Raw genomic sequence first — 16,174 nt, 5'->3', positions numbered from 1 at the left:
AGATTTTATATATGACACCTATTTAAAAAAGCTAATTAACTAGTTCACTTATTTTAAATGTAGCTGTATTTCCTAATTACTAAGGATAATTCAATTTCACTACCCCTTTGAAGACATGCTGTCATTAAATGTGTCTTTTTCTCTTCTGTTATTACTACTGTTGCTACTGCTACTGTAGGATACAGAAAGTTTCCAGCTTTCTGAAACGTCTTTGCAAAAAAAAAAAAAAAAGTGGCAATCAAAAGAAAAAAATCATTAAAAAATCACGTTTAGGATTCAAATTCTGAAAATTGGCCAATCCTTTGTCCAGGCAAATGATTTGTCCCATCCTGTTTGGTGTATGCAGCCAGTCAGCACTACCACACTTCATTCACAATTTGACACAGGGTGATTACACAGTCTGACCACTCAGCTCACAGGGCACTACAGGTGGCACAGAGAGAGTTGCTAATGCTTCCTCTCACCTCCACAGCTCAACCACACATAAGCTCACTGCCATCTCAGCTTTAAGGGATTAATGGGTTCTGCACCTAACTAGTAGTCTGAGAAAAAATGCTCTGAAACCCCCTGCACACTTCAGAGAGCTTCTATCAGACTCATTTTTCCCAACACTTCATGCACTTTGTCAAGATACAAGTAGCTGACAGCTATTTCATTAGTACATGAAGGCTAGAAACGTGTTTGATCATCTCAGGTGAAAACATATTTTAAAGAAATTAAATTACAATGAATGGACTTCCATAATGCTGCTGCTTTCTGGGTATCTCCAAGGGCTGCCTGCAGAGCACATGGACTTTGCATTTTGAGGCTGGTTGTCTACTATGCACGTGTGTGGGGGCTTTTTATGCTTTTCCAAAGACACTGAAAAACCAACTCTTGTAGCAGCTTGGGGGACTGATAAAAGCATACACCTACGTCCTTCCTAGTTTTCATTTTCCACAGACACTCTGCTGACAATCCTTGGAGGAAAAAAAAAAAAAAAGCAGCCTGAATCACAAGTTAAACACTCCAGATCCTAAGCCCAACAAAGAAAAGTCTCTTTCTTCACAGCCTGGGTGCTGTCATCTGATGTTTCTGGCAATAGGAGGTTATTTTACCATCAAGAAACTAGAAGCTCTGGTAAGTATGAAATACAGCAGTTACTTACTGTGAATTCTCCAGTGACGGCATCAAATCCCACATGAATGGTATGTTCAAAGTCTGAAGGAAGAGAGATCTCAGGACGTTCTTTCTCTTTCTTCTTGTTGGCTAGAGGCAAAATGTTAACAAGCACTTATTTTCTGTACAGCTTTTCATTTAAAACTTCTCACAATCAGCGTGCTCAAAATAGTATTTTAAAAGTGGAAAACAAATCAATTAACATCCATCTAACTTGACAAACAGATCCAAGCTAATACAACACCAGCAGGTCAACTCCTGTTGGGGAAGGTCTAGGTGTTGTTTTGTTTTGTTTTTCTTTCAGCCACTGTAATTGCTGCCAAAGCAAGCTGTTCGTGAAGTAGCCTTCTTAGGTTATCTCTAACCAGTAGGATTTCTATTATCAGTTCTTCTTTTCACTGAGATTTCATATCTAGCAACTAACTCCTGTTTGTTAACTTCACTCTGTGGGTTTCTGTGGAAGTAAATCACATGGGATACACATGTGTATGGATCTTTTTTCCTCCAACGTGGTTTGAACCCGTTTCAAAATCAGCCAAATTAGAGAGAAGAGGTTTTTAAGACAACCGGGTTCCTAGAGGTTCTGTGAAAACTGGCAGCTCAGGAGGTGACGACTCTGCCAAGTAAAAGGCTGAAGCAGCAGCTCAGTATTAGAAAACACAGAATCTGCACAGCAACAGGATCCCACAAATGCCGCTGGAAAAGCTTCATTTGAGCTCTCAATTAACTAAGACATATAATCATAAAACACGCTTTATAAGTCTCCAGAAATTTGTTGTTTTAAATCATTCCACCAGTATTCCCAGAGTGTGGAGTGTCTTACTGAAGCAGACAGGCCTGGAAGTCAGTCAGCCTGCATATGCTTCTCATCTCCCTCTACCACCTTTTGAAAGTAACGTGGTCATCCATCTCCTGCACTTCTGACAGCTGACAAGTGTCACTTCAGCCCAGTTTCACTGACCCTGATAAAGAATGAGTGGAATAAAGGCTGAGAGAAGCTGCCTTCACTTTCCTTCAGTGTTTTAGTATTATGTTTGCCAGCTCTGTAAGTTCACCCAGGGGTCTCATCCAAAGGCAGAACTCACTGTGTATCAGCACCGCTCCCAGCCCGGGTCTGTCTTTGCTCACAGGCAGTACCTCCATGAGGCCTGTCTTAGCACATCTTTCTTATTCTGCCTTACAGCCTCCTTTAGGTGGAAGATGCTCTGCTCTTCATCCAGAGTATTTTGAATGTTTCTAGTACTTTCTCTGCATTGCTGCATTTATCCTCCTTAAATAATTGTCACCTTTTCTCTGTGCTGCACACCCCTACCCAATGTTCATTGATGAAACAGTTTCATTTAGCATTCAGTAAAGATGGCAGCAATATCTCAAACACAAATGCAAAGGTTTTTCCCCTTCTTTTATTGCTAAGTTGATGTTCAATTTTCAGGACAGATGTTGCAAGTTAGAAGATGTCATCTCTATGCAGATAACAACACTGGCTTCTACTACCTCATCATTTGCAAGCAAATGTAGTGAAAATTAGATTTAAAGAATTATCAAATTCAGTTCACAGCAACAGTCAAATCTAGAAATGAAATAAGGGATTACAGAAAACATTCCATCAAAAGCAGCACTTGTCCATTCTAGGACTCTCCTGCAGGAGGACAAGTGTTCCAGCTCATTCCCCAAGATATGGCTCATCTGCTTCATGGACCTCTGCCTACCAGACTGTGATACAACACCTATGGTCCAAATGCTGATAAACTATAAATGAAATACAGAATCAAGCATCTCTTTACAACACCCTCACCTCTCCCCAGTCTAAAAACTTTGACACTTCTGTCTGGGCCCTGCAAACCAAATCACTTCTATTTCATACACACAGGCAAAATGATACAAAAAGGCATGACTTCTTTGAAGCACTGACTGACTGGATTCAAGGGGTTTGTACTGGACATGCTATTTGATTTTCTTGCAAATGCCCCTCACAATACCCTCCTGCTGCACAGCACTTAGCCAGGAAGGCCTCCACACCACCTCAGCACCTATTACAGATTAAAATAGAACAAGGAAAGATTGTTCTGTCTCCCACGGTCTGCATCACCATCATCATCACCATTATGTTAAAAGAGAAGTTGTTTGGGAGAAAAATGTGACTCAGCTAAGTGGCAGCTTTTCTCTAGAGACAGAGGAAGGGTTTGACCTCATGCTTACGCCCTCCTGTTTGCTCACCTCCTCTTCAGCTCATTCTGTTCCTTCCTCCCATTCCTCATCCTTCCATTCTCCCTCATGCCATCCTCTCATTTTCCTTCCTGCTCTATTCCTCCTGTCCCACCCCAGCAGCCTTGTCATTTTCTTTTCCTCCATTTATCTTTACCCTGCTGAGTTTTCCTCCTTCTCTCTTTTCTTGTTTTTCTGTACAGCAGCCAACCAGATGCCTAAAGGCCAGACTCTGCACCCACCTGCAACCAAGTGTAAAGCCCCTTCAATGGAAGTGATACCATTCACCCAGCAACCTTAACATAGATGGACCTCTGCAGCTGAAAGAGGCATCTGAGCTGCGGTGGGCCAGCCTCCCTCTGATTTCTTCAGGCCTTCATGGAGCCACCAGTGCACACACAGTATTAATTTATTTCACAGCAATTACAGATGATTTAATGAAAGAAGAACAAGGCTGGATCAAACAAGTGATACAACACACAGAAAGTCATTACTTTCTGCTCTCAATTCTGCTGAGGTAACACCTCTGCTGAAAGGAAGCACTAATGCTGTGAACTGCACTGTGGCTCCCATCACCATCATTAGCTCTGAGATAGGAAGGCCAATTTCACAGCTTCAGTACGGGCTTATGAGGAAACAGGTTCAGCTCCTTCTTCCACAAGGATTGTCTGTGTGGCACTGGAGATTCATTTTAATTGTCTGCCTTGGCTTCCTGCCCTCAGGAAATGGGATACCTTACCCCAGAGATTAGAATGGAGCATGAGGTCAGGTGCTCTGGGAAGGAGCAGGACAGTACTGCCTACACGGCTTATATCAACTGTAGATGCACAGAAGGGCCCCACAGAGCCATCAGTGGCTTGCCAAAATAACTGAAAATGCTGCAGTCCAGCAGGGGAGTGACTGCAAAGATTCCTGGTGTCCAGGCACAGCAGTCCTGGCACACAACCACCTTGGAGGGAACACACCGTACCACATCCATCCTCGCATCCCTCCTGTCTGGTGAGCAAAGGAAAGACAACAAAGTCCCTGCAGGTTCAGGCAGAAACACCCTGCCATGGTGTTTTCTTCACGTTCTGTTTACTTCTACCGGTGGTGAACTATTAATATAACACTGTGATGCTGCAAAGCACTGCACTAGATGAGAGCAGCCGTATCAGTCACCTTCTGTTTTATAAGCAGTACTCTCAAAAATATGTCAGAGAGTCTGTGAAGCACACACAGACCAGCTGATACCATGACCCACAAACCAACCCTGCAACGAAACCACCTCAAGGGGCTTGGCCAGTCAAGCTAAACTTCCTCCATTTATTATTTCACCCAACAAAATTAAGCTATAAATCTTACCTTAGTTTTCCTCACAGTCACATTTAAAATCACGACACTTGTATGTTTCCTAAGACTGCTCTGACTGGTAGTTAATTACATTTTTAATGTCAGTGATCACTTCCAGGAGGGATTTTTTCTGGATCTCCCCTTTTCTGCATGCATTTCACATAGCACCTCCTATTTAAGAAATGCTCCCTCAGAGAGGGATAATACCATCCTGCTAGCACTCAGGGGAAGAAGTGACCCGAGTCTTTCCGGGAATTAAAAAAGCCAGGAGAGGTTTTCATTTTGACCTTTAAAAAGAATCAATGGAAAATTAATTTTGTTCTCAGAAAGGGACATTTGGGGGAACACACTGCAGAGTGAACCGGGCCAGGTCTGCCTGAGGAATGGGCCCATCCAGTCACAGCCTTCCCATGAGAGTGGTCTGCAGGACTGCCTGTGGCTGAGGGCAGGATTGGGGCTGACACTGTGCCTTGCACTGCCTGTGAGGAGTTCTGAATGCCAGGCTACCTCCAACTGCTCCACACAACCTGTGGGAAAGACTCATGAACGCAGCAGTCGAGCAGCACAAGTGAGCTGGAGCTCCAAGGGAATGACCACAGCTCCACAGTTCTGAGCTCTCCTTGAAGGGACAGCAACGCACATTGAAGGCAGAATTCCTCTTGAAATCCATCTGGATTTCGCACTGCTGACCACTACCTCTGAGCTCAGCATTTCAGCCAGCTTTCAGTCCACCTCACTACACACTTATCTAGACTGTACTTCATCAGTTTGTCTGTGAGGGTGCTGTGGGAGGCTCTGCTGAACACCTTACTAAAGCAGAAGTAACTGCTCTGCCTTCACCACCAAGCCTGTCATCTCAAGGTAAAAGGTTGTCAGTGTAGCTCAGCATGAATTCTCCTCTGTAAATCCATGCTGACTATTCCTGATCGCATTCTTATCCTTCATTTGTGTGGAAATGGTTTCCAGGAGGATTTGCTCTACTACTTTCCCAAGGACCAAGGTGAGGCTGACTGGCTGCATTTCCCCAGATCCTCCTTCTTAAAGGCAGACATGATATTTGCTTTTCTGCCATCAGGAACATCCCCCAGTCACCCCAACCTTTCCAAGATAATAAGAGTGGCCTTGCAGTGACATCAGCCAGCTCCTTCAGCATTTGTGGGTGCAGCCCATCAGTTCCCATGGCGTTAGAAAAAAAGAAGATCCTTTCTCTTCACTCTGTCAATACATTAACTCAAAAAAACCAACCCTCCTTTCTGCAAATGCATTTCAAATAATGCAACTGGAATGCTGTTCGCTCCATGTTTAAAAGACTCTCTTGCTGTAATCACAGTTAGCAGGTTTTAAACCAAGCCATTCTGTGTCCACTCTCACTGCAAAAGCAACAAGAAGGAAGAGCCTTGCTCCTCTTACTGGAATGAAATGCTCTAAAAAACCCTCAAAGTGTCAGGCATACTACCCTCTCACTTCTGCGAATGTATTTCCAGAAGTACACAACTTCATCTGTTTTTACTGCTAATGCAAAGCAAAATCCAAAGGAAAGGATTCCCCAGCTTAACTATAAAGTTATTTTTAAAAGGTAAGTTGCACAATGTGGGCACATTTTAGTGGCTTTCTGGAGACAAGAAAGTAACTGACTGAACACCTCCTCCTCTTTTGAAACATGTTTCTAGAGCAATTGGAACAGAAGGCTTTGGTACCACGGTCTGCAACTGAAACAGAAAGAAAACAGTGGCAGAAAGTAAACACCACAACCAACAACCACCAGAAAGCACAGAGATGGAGCCACCCATCTGCACTGCTGATACTTTACTTTTATCCCCTCCTCCTGGAAAGATGGAGCGCAGCCTGGCTTTCTTGTTCTTCTCCTCGGGGGCCATGGGAAGCGGTTTCGAGCTGTGGTTCAGTGCTGAAGAATCGCGGTTGTTGCTGTTCATTCTCAACGGTGGGGCTGGAGGTTTCTCTTCAATATCCAGACTATCGGACATCTTCAGCAGCCCTCACAGCCTCCTGCAAAGCAGAACACAGAACAGGCCTGTGAAGGGAGGATGCCAAGGCTGGTGGGCTGGGGGGGAAAAGGGGTGAGAAAAGCCTTCTGGTGGAATAAGAAAACCTCTCCGTTAAGAGTTTGGTCTGAATAAAGTTACTGCTGGTAACTATAAATAAATTCAGTGGCCAACTCCTAAAAACCACTGTATTATCCCTGTTACAGGCTTTTTAAGTATTTGCTTATAACTTTTTCCCTGTAGTTGTTTACAATCCAAATTTTCCTCTAAAACAGACTTCCAAAGTAAAATTTAAATGATTTACTGAAACTACCTGGCATTGTAGTCAATCATTTTTATGAGGTAAGAAACAAAGTGCATGTTAAGGGGATATGGGTAACAAGCATTAAAACTCTGTTCCCTCCCTGCTATGTTTTGAGAGCTTAGGGCTTCAAAAGGAATGATCTTCTCAAAGGAAACTCATTTTGAAGTATGAATTAAAAAACTTTCTTGCGCATAAAAATGAGTATGTGTTTACCTTAAAATCAGCCAAAGCTGGAAACTGTTCATATACTGAAAACAATCCAAGTCTCATTCTGTCCTGCTACCACAAGGGTCTGCTCCCACAGGAGGTGCTCACCTCCACTTGCACACTGAACCACAGGCAGCCACCGACCAGGTGTTGCTCCCTAGAGCTTTGCCTTCAGGCACAGAAGTGTGGAAAAGATTACACACTCCCAACTAATGGAGTCATGAACTGGAGGCAGTTGTCAGAGAGGACCACACCACCTGGGAAAGCACAAGGGACCCCTCACAGAAAACCACGGTCCCCAGGATGGACCTGGTCCCCATGAGAGGGCTGTACCCACACAGCCCAGCTGTCCAGGTAAAGAGCTGCTCTGGCAATGGAGAGACACAGCCCACACTCCTATGGAAGCACATATGGAAGCACTAATGTGCTTTATATCACCCAGGAACAGCTATAACCATGCCCAGGCTAGGACTTGTGCCAATTTAGTTTTCAAGTACAGACTAGCCTATTTACCTAAAGAACTAAATGCTTTCGCAGATTTAGGTCAAACAGTTAATATTACTAATCTTTGTGATTTCCATCCTGAAATGCAGAAGGTTTTCTAGTAAGGAAGGAAGGGGGGTAATAGCCAGTGATGAAAACTACTGTAAGGTAACAGGGAGAACCACTCGTGCTCTGTGTGTTATCCTGGGGAAGGGACAGCCCATGATGTCCAGGTACTTTTGCACAGAGATGGGTGATGGAGTTCTCAGCCTTTGAAGCCCAGCAGAGATACCTGGATATGTCTCCCTGTCTCTCCAGCAATTCTCACAGAGCAGAGGCTTTTATTTTCTCTTTAACCCACCTACAAATAGCTTTCCAGTGCCAAAATCAGGCTTCACTCCCGAGACTGCTGGCGTGAGGCCGACCACAGGAGCACCAGGGCACGTTTTCGGCTTCTTATCAAAAGCAAGGCGGTTATTCTGTGAAGTCCATTATGGGGCACAGTCTCAGCTGTCCCTCAGAATGGGACAACTGTATCTGCCACTGCATCTATTTGTAAACAATGCCAGTTTGCTGAAATAGGTCCTCCCATGGGATTTCATTCCACAAAGAATACTATTAACGGTTTCTGGCCCAATTTGCCTATGATGTAATTATTTCCAAGATTTTGAAAGGAACACTATATTTTGTTCAGAGCTGTTTCAGGCTCAGTTTCAAGAACTGTACAAAGCTCTTTTATTCATTTCTAAAACAGAAAAAAAAAAAGAGGGGGGAAGATAGCCTAAAAGGTTTAACGGTTGATATTAACTTTCTAAAGCTGGTCTAAATGAAGACTAAAGCAAACCACAAGATAATACACACCAAGAGAATTACAATTTATGGTTTTCCTGATCAGAGCCCATCTGCTCTTCCATTCATTCTAATTTTGAGGATTCCCATGTACCACTGCATCACAACAAAAGAACATTCACTATCACATAAGACTTCAGATTTTAAATATTTTGTACTGATTCACTCCAACCTGAACTTAAAGAAAATCTGTAAACAGTGGAGGGCCAACAAGACATATCCAGTTGAAAAAACTCTCAAGTTTACACTGCAGAGAAATGTCAACAGCAAACAGCCCAAGCTAGACTCTTATCTTGGGGCAGGTTTTCCCATCTTAATAAGAAGTCCTTGGTCCCACTAGTCTAGTTCTGCATAGGGCAACTCCATCAAAACCCACCTTCTGTCTATTGCAAATTATTACAGCATATCCATATATTCAGTTAGTCAAATTTTGGTGTTCTTTCTCTTTTTTCTTTAGCCTTTTGTTGTTGTTGTTGTTTGGGGGGGGGGGGGGGTTGAAGGGGGGGGAGGGGGGGTGGGTGGTTTGTTTGGGTTTTTTTAAATAATGCTACCAATTCCTGCCTCCCAGAAATAATACCTGCTACCTTATCCTTTCATACCTCATCTCCTGTTTGCAGAGACACAGGTCTCTCCACTCAAAACACACCTTGGTTTCATGAGTTTTTCCTACACCTCCTGGCAGGCTCCCAGGCAACCCTTCTCTCTGTAACCCTGTCTCAGCTCTACATGCAAGGTGTTGATGTTTGCATTCTGCCCTGAAGAGATATGGTCACAAGACTTCCATTTCTTAGGTGCAAGATGAATTCCCAAGTCTCTGAATCCTTGTTGATCCAAGTTTCTATGCAGTACCTCAAGAAGCACATAATCCTCTAAAGACCTTCTCCCAAGAAGCTATTGAAAACAAACCCCTCAACAAGACAAAAACAGCCTCCACTTGCCACTTGTGACAGAACCACAAATTCTGGAACAATGCTGAAGTGACACAGCCCATGCCCCAAACCCACAGGACTCTGACTGAAGGGTATGGAGCAGTTCCAAGGACTCTGAGCAAATGTTCCCTAGCCCTTTCTAAGCTCAGGGAGCCAGTATGGCATTGGTTTACACTCCTGTCACAGTTTTCAGACTTTTCCTGCAGCCCTGAGTGCTAGAAAGTAAATTTTTTAAAGCAGAAGTGAGATTGCAGAATAATTCTGCAGTGGAGATGAGATCCTGGCAAATCTTGCACACAGACCTGTGGAACACTGTGCCTGGGTTCTGAGCACTGCAACAACAGAGCTGCCAGAGCACCCACCAGGGCTGTGGGAGCCACCCAGGCTGTCAACGGGGACAGCTTTTGGAAGAGGCCAGCCTGTGCTCACCAAGAGGATGCAGTGCACAATCAACAGTATTTTCCTCATCTCGGTCCTCAAGGACCCCATGAGTGCAACCAAGGTAGTGCTGGTAACCCTTTTAAAAGTGTGAAGTTGCACAACAACTACCTCCTTCCAGAGCAAATTCTTTTCAATGCCTATTGGCTTTAAGGAAGCATTTAAAGAGACAGAATGTTGCACCAAAATACAAGAGTGTATTTGAATGTGTTAGCTAGAGCTTCCAGCCAAGTGGCAAAAGCTAAAATTAAGTTCTCAGCCAGGTCAGTTGCTTCTACACAACTATCACAGAGTTCTACGAGATGACCCCTTGTCCCTTCTCTTCCCCCCCACCTCTTCCAATCACCAGTTTTGTTAAGTGTGAAGACAAACACTGACTTTAAATATATGGCATTCAGCTTCTCCATGACTCAATTCCCCCTTTGCAAAAGCCTGTCTTATAATATTTTTGCATCTAGTTCCTGCCAAGCTAGGGAGGAGAGGAAGGAAGATATTTGAAGCACCCAAATGTCTTCAAAACAACACACACACAAAATTTGTTCAATTCAGTTCAAGTTCAGAGCAGAATTTCACGCTGGGCCTTGATCTCAGTAAGCTCTTCACCCCTGTGTATCTGGGAAACACTGTGGATAGACCTTGAATAGCTTTCTTAAGTTAGCCCCCTTATTTCAAAGTCTGCAGCATTCAGACATGACTGGTTCCAATTAGAACTCACAAATAGTATCCTGTTTGCAGAGACACTGGTGCTCATTTTCAAAGCCTCAGAGATACTATTGCAGCTTGTGATGCAGCAAAACTGTCTCCCAAGATCCCTTGACTGGAAGGAACCATGCCAATTTTCAGGCAGTAGCTTTGCAAATGTAACTTGAAGATACAAGACTCACTCTTTGTTTATAAATATACTTCCTGAAAAAAGATATTTATTACTTAGTTGTATGGGCCAAATTTTGCTCCCAGTGACACTCATCCATTTCCAAAAATCAATGGTGATGTAAGTGAGAAGGATTCTCTCTAGATTTTGAGTAATGAGACACTCTGTTTGTTAAGGTATTTATAGAGTACTTTCCTGCCCAGTTCAGACCTGTATGTGCTTTTCTACATCTGCACATTTACTTACAGTTTTCTTACAGTTCCTCTAAAGAGCAGCCAGTGAGTTGGACAGAACAGATGCAATCACAGCTTCACTGCTTTCATGCAAGATGCTTTACTCTGCAAAACCTGGTTAGGCTAAAATAAAATACTGAGGCCTTTTTGATAAAAAAGGGCCACGTCCAACATCAGCTGAAGCAGAGACAACTCTGCCTGGGTACTCAGGGTCCGTAACACCCTAGGGTGGTCTGTGCCCAGCTGCTTCCACCCCTGGGTGCCTGCAGATCATGGGTGGGTGTGTGGGGCTGGCTCTGCAGGCAGGGCAGACCCACCCAGGGTGCCCTGGGCAGTAAAGACATCTTTTTCTGCGACTTCTCCCATGTGCACGTGTTGCAAACAACAACTGCATCCCTTCTTTATACAACCCTGAAAAAAGGAGGCATTCACACAAACTACAGAAGGAATTATAACCCCAGAAACATCAAGAACGCTTCCCTTTCATACAACTGTCTCAAAGCACAATACAAACATTTGCCAATTAAACTTCCCCATTCCCCTCACAGGCAGGTAAACATGCTCTGAGCTGAACAAATTATTCAAACTGAGTAATTTCTTTGATGAATGTACTCTCTGTTCCTGTTTGCAAACACCCTGTAAGCAGCTTATGATTTCCGCCAATATATTCATTTATTCAGAAGTTATCCTCTGTACTTGCTACAAGTGACTTTTGGCCTCTGAACTAGCTGTTCATAAGAAGCTCTCTGTGTGGAGGGGATATTTTGAATTCAGGTTGGATCCAAGTAAAACTACCTGGGTCACAAGTACTTGGAATGAAACATCCATTTTGAGATGGGATAAACAAGCTTCTGTTAGGAACTGCAGCATTAAGAGTTTTACATAGTGACTTACTAATACTGGTTCAAAATTCCCTCTCGACTGTGCACTTGCAGCAATAGTGCCAAAAAAACAAATACAGAAGGGATGTTTGCACAGAAGCTGTGAATTTAATGGTTTTGACTAAATATTTCTTCTAATTTAAATTATTATGTCCTTTGTCTGGACCTCAAGTCACTCAGTTAAACTGCTAAGAGCTGGGAATGGACCAAAACAGTGGAGCTTGTCACAACTGATGGAAATAACCTGCAAACATATTTTTTCCCCCCTGCTTAATTTACATTTGACAGCATTTCTCAGTCCATGGCCTTTGAGGATCCACCTCCCCTCCTCACAAGCGTAGCCTACCTATTTAACTACATTTCTTTCCACAACTCTCCAACTCCTTCTCTGCAAACTGCCAGTGCAACCACAGGCAACACTTCACAAAATGCATCTGACTTTCATCTCCCAACACCCTTCAGCCCACCTGCTTTACAGGTCTCTTCCCACACGGTCAAACTCGCTGCTGCTCTGCAGACTCCCAGTGCCCCGTGCCTGCTCCCACTACAAAAGTTCCACAGCTCCTCACACAGGTTCACTTTTCCAAGTGCAACAAGTATTGGGACTTGCCCAGGTTTTAACAGAGCACCTCTCCCTTTCCTTCTCCATACAAAGCCATGGCTGTCCAGGCTGTGGTCCCAAAAAGCAAAACATGGAATTATTTTTGCATAGTAAAGCCAGTGGTGTTTAAAGTTAGGTGTATATTTAAGGGCTGCACATTATATTATATTAAAGGCTGCAGTGCTTAATGTACAAGACAATGTGAACAACGATGCTGGGGCTTCAGCATAGCTGTGGGACACTGGGAAAGAAAAACTGGAGAATTCTTCTCCACCCCGCTGAGCCCTAGAGAACACCCTGAGCCCAACATATTTTCCTTGTGGGTGTTTTTTGATCACATCAAAACAAACACAGTCCATTCAAACTGTGCTCATGCTGGAGTCCTGGCCACTTAATAAACCACTTGAGCTTTGGGATGGTTACATGACCTGGGAGGGGAAGAAGTGTGTGTACAGAGGGTGTGGGAGAGTGAAACAGCTTTCTCGATGAAACCTCGTCCAGGCATTCATTAATACATCTCATCACAGACCAGCAAGGAAAGGAAGTTTATTCCCACGGGTTACATTAAGTGAGCAGTTCACAGCATCACAGCATCAGGAGATGGCCTGGAAACTGGTAACTGTTTTTGAGAGGAAAAGTGACTTAACTTCATATGGCAAAGGTATGGACACAGCACACCATGATCATGCAGGAAAACCAGCTGGATCACGAGGACACTTCTGCCACCCAGAGAGAGTGAGGGGAGAGCTTCCACCATCCTGACTGCCTTGGGAAGAGCCACCAGCACCTCCACCCAATCCCAGACAGCTACATTGGTATTTCTGTCATGTGTTTTTGAATCATGGTTTGAAACAAAAAGGTTGTGCTCTAAGCTACTGAATCTGGAGACATGTTGAGACTGACAGAGCAATGGACACTCCAAGGAGAGCTAAAGGAGAAAAAAGTGAAGGACACCACAGCCTTTTTTTATTCTTTTAAGGTAATGGAAAACACTTAACTGGGACGGATAAGAAACAATGAAAAAGTATCAAGAAAAGGTATTTATATGCAAGAGGAAAACAAAAAACCCCTTACCCACTCCATGTTTGCTTTTTATTTAGACAGCTGAAGGGCTCCACAAAGCTGAAAAGGATGTCTCAAAATCAACTGTGCTTCTCAAATATCCCTCATTTCACAGTACTGTATTCCTTGCCCTTGTCTACACATGAAAGAGCCTGTGTCAAATGAAATGTGGATTTAAACCACTGTAGATAGAATGAACTAATTCTCCATATGGACTTTATTATTTCTAGATGAGAGCTTAAGCCCCATGTTCACTTTTGTTCTCTAGGACTCAAATGTAAACAAAGAAAAGCTACTTATTAGAGACACCAACATCATGACTGCGACACTAAAAATTTCAAGACCTTAATTCAGATTAAAACCAGCCAAGACAAATGGTTTGAGTTCTAATTTGAGTTGGCAACTGAAGTCAATCCTGAAGCACTGTCCAAGATCAGGTATGAGAAGCCAGACTCAACTGCAAGCTACTGACCATTAAAGTGGACCAGTCTGACCCCAACTCACCTGACAGGCAGCAAACCCTTGGCCACAGGAAGGCTCTGTAACCCATGTTGGACCTTTTCTAGGTTCAAGCTGAACACTTGTGGCTCACTTAGTTGACCAGTCAACCCAGGTACAGAGTAAAAGAGTCTGTGCTCTTCAGATATTGCCTTTTTCAAGTACAAGACAGAATCATAGCAGTGTCTCAGCAATGTCCCAACCCACTGATTGTATCAGTTCAGCTGGAGAACAGCAAAGCCCCAAAGAGGTCCAGAAAACCCAAACCCAGGCCTGCTCCTTACAGGAACACTTAAGAGTGCAACAGATGTAAGGTTGCTCCCATTACTATTCAGAATCAAAGGAAGCCTCTTCTTGCTTGGACTTCCATAATAAAACTTATATATATAAAAAAGTCCTTGAATTCATATTTTTCCGAGCACCCTAAACTTCTACTGAACTCCAGCTGGTGCACTAGGGCTGCTTTTAATAAACCACTTGGCACCTTACCTATTATGTTTTTCATTTTGTTTACATTAAAAAAAAAATCAAACAAAGTTTGGAAGAAGAAAGAGGGGGGAAAAAGAATAAAGGACCAGTTTCCCTGTTCCTCATATTCTCTGCAGGTGTCAGTGCTTTCTCTGCTCTTGCACAGTTTATTCTCTGCTTGACATACTCACAGAAGATGTGCCATGATAAACACGACCAGGTGAACCCCCAGCCCAGCACCACTCCAAAGCTCACCAAAGAAATGTCTGTGGCCCTTTTCCCAGCAATGGTCTCCACGGGCAGACCAAGAACTGGTTTTGCCTCCAGACACATGTGTGCAGCTCTCCAGGAAGGTAGTAAGAGGGAGGAGGGTACCCTGTGCTGACCACAACTACGTGCTGCTGAAGCACTCGCCTGTGCCCCACTAACCACAATGCAGTCCAAGCCAACAACCACCACAGAACTCTGCAAGAGACAAGGAAGCAGCAGTATAATGCAGTAGTTGAAAGTTACAGACAGTTGTAATTTTCTAGCACCTTCCAGTCACCTTTTAGCTCATTTTGCCTTTGCAATCCTTAGCTGAGAAACTTGCTGTAGTAAATAACACTAAACCTCTGTGTCAGAGGAGAAGGATGTATCTGACATTCAAAAGACTTAGCTCAAGGCCACCCCAGGATTGCCAGGCAGAGTTGGGAGACAAACCACACTCCAAGAAGGAGAAATAAAGAACGGGGAGTCTGCTGGATGTCCCCAGCTCTGCTACTGGGGGGCTGGATAAAGATCTCTAACCAGGAGAGCATGGGATGGACTTAAGGCTTCCAAATGCCACAAGCAGAGACAGAGACCAACACCACATAAGATTTGCTGTACCCAACTTCCCAAGGCATGCCTGGAAGGAGTCAGCTCCTGCCTCCAAGTAAGGAAAGGAGGAAGCCTAGGCTGCCACATGCCTTTTACCTGGGAGGTGGATACAGTCCAGATTCTGCATCAGCTCTTTAGGGCACTAGGGTAAGAAGGCATTCATATCCCCATTCACTTCCTCAGGGATAACATTTTGCCTTTTATTCTTTGCCAGGCCTTTTATTTACAGCTGACTAACTTCATATATCTAATATTCACCTGCTACGTTAGTGATCTTATCGTGTGTAATGGCCCATCTACCTTGGGGGAATTATGGATCTGGAGCAGTCACAGGGGGAAATGGAGCAGTCGCTGTGTGCACTTATTTATTTCCAGTTGCCAGCTAGACCTTGGCTTCAGAGCAGCAGGGTGGGAAGACAAGGAGAACAAATGTACAAATGCTATTCTTAAATAGGTCAGGGGAGAAATGACACCTATGTGCACAAAGCCAAACAAGATACACACACAGGATCTGTTGTCTTCTCAGCTACCACAATGGTCTGATATTTTTAAACTGCTTAAATGGGGATTCAGCATTTAACACTTCAGTGCTCATAAAATAATCTTCTGCTCCAGAGTGGTGGAGCAGTAGAGAATCCTTCTTGCCTGACGTCATGTTACAAGAGAGAAAACAGTTCACCATCCTCTTAAAACCTAAATGAAAAAATAAAGGTGTTTGGGGAACTATTCACAACTCCCCTGCACTTGTCCACAGCCTCCTGCAGAGAGTCTGCAACTATCAACTAAAGACA

At 43.7% G+C, this 16,174-nt stretch overlaps 1 protein-coding gene across 5 annotated transcripts in view; it reads right to left on the bottom strand.

Annotated features, from left to right (window-relative positions):
- PAK3 (p21 (RAC1) activated kinase 3) overlaps window positions 1-16,174 on the bottom strand; it is a 119,149-nt gene that overhangs the window by 19,527 nt on the left and 83,448 nt on the right. For 3 of the 5 annotated variants that reach the window (XM_027645202.1, XM_027645199.1, XM_027645203.1), the window contains exons 2-3: window positions 6,506-6,702; window positions 1,148-1,248 (exon numbers count right to left, since the gene is read on the bottom strand). In XM_027645202.1, the coding sequence (XP_027501003.1) occupies window positions 1,148-1,248; window positions 6,506-6,680 (276 nt within the window). In that variant the 5' untranslated portion in view covers window positions 6,681-6,702. Of the gene's footprint in view, window positions 1-1,147; window positions 1,249-6,505; window positions 6,703-6,928; window positions 6,936-7,215; window positions 7,453-15,039; window positions 15,052-16,174 lie in introns of those variants that run through there. The other 2 variants (XM_027645200.1, XM_027645198.1) reach the window with 2 other exon arrangements.

The sequence above is a fragment of the Corapipo altera genome, unplaced genomic scaffold (genome assembly GCF_003945725.1).
Source record: "Corapipo altera isolate COAL_440 unplaced genomic scaffold, ASM394572v1 65, whole genome shotgun sequence".
Taxonomy (NCBI): Eukaryota; Metazoa; Chordata; class Aves; order Passeriformes; family Pipridae; genus Corapipo; species Corapipo altera.
This window is presented reverse-complemented; position numbering and strand designations above follow the sequence as displayed.